This window comes from Sinocyclocheilus anshuiensis, unplaced genomic scaffold (assembly GCF_001515605.1).
Source record: "Sinocyclocheilus anshuiensis isolate Anshui unplaced genomic scaffold, SAMN03320099.WGS_v1.1 scaffold326, whole genome shotgun sequence".
NCBI classification, from domain to species: domain Eukaryota; kingdom Metazoa; phylum Chordata; class Actinopteri; order Cypriniformes; family Cyprinidae; genus Sinocyclocheilus; species Sinocyclocheilus anshuiensis.
In genome coordinates, this window is record NW_015546098.1 from 1,901,434 (window position 1) to 1,908,846 (window position 7,413).

General features: G+C 35.7%; 1 protein-coding gene across 1 annotated transcript in view; it reads left to right on the forward strand.

Annotated features, from left to right (window-relative positions):
- The window catches only part of LOC107700330 (zinc finger protein basonuclin-2-like), a 115,285-nt gene that overhangs the window by 73,079 nt on the left and 34,793 nt on the right, over positions 1–7,413 (forward strand). Inside the window, 1 exon segment of the mRNA XM_016501960.1 lies at positions 2,256–2,491. Within this exon segment, the coding sequence (XP_016357446.1) occupies positions 2,256–2,491 (236 nt within the window).

Below are 7,413 nucleotides of genomic sequence, written 5' to 3' on the forward strand. Positions count from 1 at the left end.
TGTGTGTAAACAGCTTGGTCTCATTGCTCCATTGCTCAATACATAGGTATTTATAAATAGCATTTACAGGTGTGAAATCATACTCATTTTGTGTTCCGCAGTGAACAAAATAAATATTGCATGATAAATAACAGTGAAGTGATTGCAGAATGTTTTATGTGTTTTAAGATTTTAAGATTTAAGATTTGTAGCTTTGTTTAAAATGATGTAATCCTCTGAAATGAATCTGCACCAGAAGTGACAGAAAATAGAATTAAATGTAGTAAATGAGTCAACTGCATTAAAAGTGATTGAAAACTCATTGATCATAAATACAATAGAATCTGCCAATTAATTGCTTTAATTTAGTATTCATAGATTAAATTAGATCCATAGAGATTTTTTTTAATTGAATGCTAATTGTAATTCATGGGTTTATTATTCTATACATTTCAGAGATCTTAGATATTCATTAAATGCTTTAGGTTAATTGAGTAAAATCATTCAATTTGAATTCACAGTATTACTATTATGGTATCTAAATATATACTTATTTAATGATATTTTATATTAAGATATAAGTCAGCCTTTCAGATGATTCTAAATGTTCGAAACACAAGTTTAAATATAAAAGTTGATTTAGTATTTTACATTAATAACGCTTAAATTAGCAAATGTTTCTATTTTAATTGTTAATTGCTGTAGCCCAAGAATGCAAGAATCACTAAGTGACAATAGATAGTATGGCCAGGCATTCCATTTAGTTACAAAAAAATGTCATTTAAAAAAAGCAAGAAAAGGGTTTTCCTTTGGCATGAATTGGGAACTTACTGTGTTTACAGCACGATACTGTGGTTACAGTGCAGCGTCACAAAGCAGCAGTTAAAGTCACGTATGTGCGGTAGAACTTCATCTGTCTGATCGGTTGAATGAAATGACGGCTATGTGAGCAATTAAACTCTTGATTCAGTATTCGTAGGACTTGCTGGCGAGTATGTTTGCGTGTGTGTGCAGGAGGGTTGGGTTTCACCCGATCCGTCTTTATCTGTCCTTTTATCTGGTCCCCTTCTCTCTCCTCTGAGCCCAGTGAAGTTATGGCTCCTCATAAAACTGCCTCTTTAGCCAGTCGATGTGCTCTCACTCGCATATCCATCCCCATTCCCTCACTCCTCCCTGCGCGCCTCTGTGTCTACATCCACACAGCTTTTAATTCTCTGATAACGGTCACTTATTTCATTATACCGAAAAAATAAAAGTATAGAAAGGTCAAAAAGTAGCTGAGGTGCTGGTGAAAACATCAAATGAAAGAGATGACAGTCAGAAAGGATAGAGTTAAGTAAGGAAAGACGGAGGGAGAAACAGACAGTCGGTTTCATAGAGAGACAAAAGAAAACACCTGTTGGGTTGGGATGAAAGGAAAAGAGACAAGCCTAAAGGGACCATCACAGGGGCCCTTCGCCTAGTTTTAATTTCACTGTGAACTGTCAGCCGCTATCCTTCCTCTCCTCCTCTTCTTCTCACTCCTCTCTGCCATAGAGTTCTCATTTTGTCTGTAGTGTTGGCAGCCATTCTGACAAGTAGTTCTTCATTTTTTATTATGTTCGTGTCTAGCAGGGTCTGTTGTCAGGCAAAGACGTAGTCAGCACAAAAATCATTCCTGGACTGAGAGGAAAAAACAGGTGTCACACAGACAGAGTCAGAGAGAGAGAGAGAGTTAGGAGAAGAAAGAGAAAGGGATTGCATTGATGCCACTGTCATTTCTTCATACAAGCATCATTATCAAAGTGCATTTCGTTTACGTGGAAAATCAGCAAAATAAAGAATGTGTGTGTGTGAACACAGTTCACAGTTCAATAACATGCTTCAAACCGAAGACAATACAGCACATTTATCTTATATCATGGGTGCCTTGTTACGACCAGCTTTGTGTTGGAGATTTAAAGCCTGAGTTATTTCACTGCCCTTTGATCATGAGCTCATGCACTTAAGATTTCTCTCTGATGTGTTAGCGTTTTCACAGAAGATGGTTAACATTTTATATGTGCATATCAATATGTGTGCACGCTACACTTTACATGCTAATATAAGAGTTCACAATTCAAACAAATAATTTAAGTGCAGCACACGTTATGTAAATACACTTCCAATGTAATGCATAGTGTGATCACGTATTTAAATATAACCCTTCTGATGAAGAGTTTGGTTAGAAAATCTGATATAGTATGCGTTGAGGATTTAAGCAATGATACTAATTGTGTGTGTTTTTCTGATTGTAGCTCTAGACAAGCTGAGCACACAGCATCTCTACCACCCGACGCAGGTGGAGATCGTGCAGTCCAACGTGGTGTTTGACATCAGCAGTCTGATGCTGTACGGGACGCAGGCGGTTCCTGTGAGGCTGAAGATCTTGCTGGACCGTCTGTTCAGTGTTCTCAAACAGGAGGAGGTTCTGCACGTCCTCCACGGCCTGGGCTGGACCCTCAGAGACTACGTCAGAGGCTACATACTACAGGTAAATTACAAACGAAAAGACAGTTCAACATAAACAAACAAACATTGGGCAGATGGCATAGCTGACGCCGTTTCAAAAATGAACTTTCACATATTCGTATATAATCTTTAATACATAATGAGATTTGCATATCTAGACAAGAATGTTAAAAGCCATGCATAAAATATCCCGTGAACGATGGATTTTCAGTTCTGTGCATTTGTCTCTGTTCATCTGCTCGCAATAATGTTCCCTCTTTTTCTGCCAGAGAATAAAAAAATAAATACAGGGAGGAAAAAAGCGCGATAAGAAAACTGTCATGACTGCAGCCAATAGCAGACTATAGAACCACCATGATGCTTTCCCTCCCTCTCACTGCTTTAATTGGAATCAGACACATTTCTTAATCAAAGGTACAGGGCTTTTGGGTTCGCAACAAAACCAATGTGTTCCTGTATGAATTAGTTAAGAGCAACTGAACATGTGCTTGTGGTTAGCCTTGTGTGTCCAACGCCAATAGCAGAGCGAGGTGGATGGCTTTGGTTTGGAGACCATGTCTAAGTGGAACAGCATGCTGAGCTTGAAGGCGGTTTTGAGGCCTTGTACGAGGAAATGGCTTCTGTGAGTAAATCTCTCCCTCTCGCACACTTTTTCTCTCATCGTTGGACTGGAAGGAATCGTGGAAGGCTGCAGTTTTTTACAGTTCTACAGTCATTTGTTGTGTGCGCAAAGTCTGTTTGTGTTTGTGTTTCTCATCGCTCTGCCCCTGATGGCTTATCGGAAAATCCCCCAGACATTAAATATGACATGGCAAAATACTGACCACTGTATCTGATGTAGTCTGAAATTTGAGAATTAAATCATGTCTCTCAGCAGAGTCCAGAATTTTTGTGGGTTTGCAGTCAAGTAAGGACACTGGGTTGTTGTCTTTAGTTCGTAATATTGTTCCAGATGTCGGCGAGTAGCTATAAAACTTCAGGCTCTTAGCATTGATATTAGTGTCACTTTTGAAAATAATTCCTTTTGTATGCGATACTACTCTAATATAATTGTAGTTCAGCCTTTAGACTATAAAATATAGCTGAATTGATAGCTTTCGAATCTTGGCGTCCACCCCATCTTACCTTAATGAATTGCTGAAAATGCTAACTAAAGTAAATGGTGCAAAATATTCAACTTCTGCCATTGGCCAGATAAAGTTTGCATTTTTCCTTATTCGGTTCTTTACAAAATACAGGTAAGAGGTCTGATACAGGACTGACAAAGAACCCCACACTTCAACACTTGCAGCTGCACTAATGAATGCTCTCTCTCTCTCTCTCTCTGCCTCGCTCATTCCCATACTGTCTGTTCTATGCCTGTTCTTCTTTTTGGAGTTGTTTTCTTGTTATTTACCTGCTCGCTCTCCGCTCGACCTCATCTGTCTGTCAGTCTGGAGGCAGAGTGTTGAGCACTGTTAATCAGAGCCTTGACACATGATGTCACAACCCACGGAAGGTGCCAGCAGGAGCATGTGTGCAAGAATCTTAATTCTAGACTCATAAATATTTCATGCAAAAAAGACAAGAAAGAGGTGTGGAAGAGAGAAAGAATGAGAATGAGAAAAAAGACAAAGTGATTGTTTATGTATGCATGTGCACACTAGTGCATTTGCGTGTGTATATATAACCATACATATATATATGTGTGTGTGTGTATATATATATATATATATATATATATATATCCCCAGGGATTTTTTAAAAGCAGAAATTAAAATATATGTTTCTAATTTCAGTGACTTCTCTAGCACATTCCAATCATTTGGAGCAGCAAATCCAAAAGCAGAGCGGCCATAAACAGTTTTCTTTTTAGGGATAATCAAAATAATATGATTAGATGATCTGATGTTGTGTACGTTCTAACATGATGCTGCAACAAATCTTGGAGGTATTTAGGTGACAAGCCTAACAGTACCTTTATAGATAAAAATAAACCAGCGCAGTTCCTGTCTAATTTAAAAGAGAATATAATTCATGAGGATGTGTTCTGTAAGGAGCATTAGTAATCAGTCTAATAGTTCCGTGATATAACATATCTAATTGTTCTGGAACACCTTGGCATGCATTTCTATTCACCACATCGCCATCGTCAAATATCAGTAAAATAATGGTTTCAACAAGGTATTTCTTGGCTGACGTGGTAAACGTAGATCTATTTTGATACAAGAAACTAGATTGAACTTTCTTCTGAATATTAATTATATGATCAGTGAAAGTTAAAAAGCTATCAAGCCAAATTCCACGATATTTATATGAAGACACCACTTTGAGTTTTGACCCATTCAAGGATTGGTTGGTTCTTTCCAAACCACATTACCTTTGTTTTCATGCTGTTCAAGACAAGGTTTAAATTATTAAAACTGTAAATATATTAAAACCTTATCATATGATGGTCCTATAGAGTAAAGAATGGTTTCATCTGCGTATAGGTGAATATAGGTTTTCTTACTACAGATAGCCTGGGGAATACTATTAATAAAAACTGAAAACAGGGTTGAACCTAACACGGAGCCTTGAGGAACACCTTTGTTAACAGTTAGTGACTCAAATAGTTGTTGTTCAAGACAAAGTTAAATTAGATGCACCAATACTATGTAATCTAAATAACAGAATAATGATGAACTGTATCAAAAGCTTTAGCAAGATCAGTAAAAATTGCTGCACGAAATTGTTGTGTATCTAAGGCATTATAAATATCGTTCATAACCTTTACAGCTGCTTTAATGCAACTAAATGATTAACTGTAGATATAACTGCTGTAGATATAGATAGATTAAAAATATATGTTAGAGGCTCAAGCTATAACAGATGCACCAACTTTAAAAAAAATAAATGATCTAAGGCATCTAGGTCAGCAGATTTTTTGGGTTAAATTTATGTAATTCGAACCAAACCTGTGACTTAGTAACTGGTCATAGGGAAAAACTACAGGGTAATGTAGTCTGAATTATTTTTGTATGTCTTCATTTTTTCATACGCAGCCTAGAAAAATTATTCTCAAATAAATCGCTTGTTCTAATAAAATGCTTGTTTAAAAGATCTGCTAATTTAGCTTTATGTGTAACAACAATATCTTTGTTTTTAAGTGAAGCAGGCCCTTGTGTTAGTAAAAAATTATTCTCTAGTTCTTTTACAGTATTTCAAAATTAGAGAGTTGCTTTTTGTAATATTCTGATTTTGCTTTTCTGACAGTACACTAATTTCCCCATGTGTGGGTGACAGATTAGCAGTCAGTTTGGAGTGTTTCGTGTCTGGCAGTCACATAGTGCCACAGTGGTAAAGCAGTGTGATGTGTTCTGTTCTTTATTGAGTCAGAGTGTTCACGGGTCATTGTTAAACTCTGAGCTTTATGAATAATCCCCTTCTGCTCTCTTCATTCGCTCTGTTTCCTTCCGTCTGCTGTCGAGCTGTCTCCCAGATAGCATACCTGTCACCACTAATAAGTCAACAACGCTTCTCTCAGAAGTCAAACCCGTGGCTTGTCATAGTTTTCTCTGGTGCAGTTTTCATCTGCTAGATCACACACACACACACAATGGTGATTTCCTCTTGGTGAGATTTTACTGTGGAATCTTGACGCTCTACACGTCAGATGCGCCAGCACTGTACCTCTCCTCACTGCTTTTCTTTCTTTACCTCTTTCTCTTTCTCCTTCTTATTCTCTCAGAGAAAATGTTTCCACTCTTAACATTTTTTTGAACATCTTGAGAAGTCTGTTACTGGGAAAAGCATTCCAAAATGCCCAAATACATAATCAGTCGTATAAATATATGGCATTCGTCTGTTCCCGTTCCCATTAATGCAGTGTCAGTCAATTATTTATTGCTACATCAATCACATAATGCTATATCAATAATACTTTTTCCCCCAATTGTATGATATAAAATTCATACATACTGGTAAAAAATGTATAGCCTGAATGCACTGTACGTCGCTTTGGATAAAAGCGTCTGCTAAATGCATAAATTTAATTTAATTTTTATTAAATTAATAAATAATAAATAATTTAATTTAATATAAAATTAACACTGTTTAATGTGAGGCACACATAATTTCAGAGTAATTATTTTTAATTATGACACATGCATATGCTTTGCGTACCCTACAACTTTAACCATACAACAAACAAGCAAATACATACATACTGAAATAAAGGCATAAATATTGTTTCAAAACAAACAAAAACTCACTTATACTACATCAGATCTGATAGAAAATAAAATAAATTACAACTGAATGACCTCAATTTAATTATTCCAGAAAACACAAATGCCTAAAAACTGCCTGGAAACATAGATGTGTTCATCTACTTTTATATTCACAGCAATAAAAGATCATATAATATATAATGAAGATAATTTAATATAATAAAGATAATATAACTAGATAACTATTTAGTTGTGATACTGATTATTCAGCCAGTATCAGTCTGAACCATTTAAACAAAAAACAAACAATCAAACAAAAAGGATAGAAAATAAATGAATTTTAGGGGGATAAAATAAGTCTAAATCTATTAGGGAATACTGTGGAATTCTGGAGAGTAGCATAGTAATTATATTTAAGTCATTAAGTGTTTATTGTGTAATATTGTGTTGATAAGTGTTAATTGTAAGTAAAATTGATAACTACAATAAATGCATACACATTATTTTAAATGTATTGAAGTAGGTTGTAGTAAAAGCACTCTTTGTATTTTTTTTCACTTTAATTTGTAACATATAATTATGTAAATATGATGTTAAAGTTTGAGACATCGATGCTGAATGGAGTGTGTGTTCCTTTTTAGAATCAGTTTCTGAGAAGGTGAATGAGCCTCTAGGAGTTGCAACATTGTTTCATTTTTCAGTTTTGCAAAATAAAATCTAACCAGTGTGTGTGTGTGTATGTATGTATGTATGT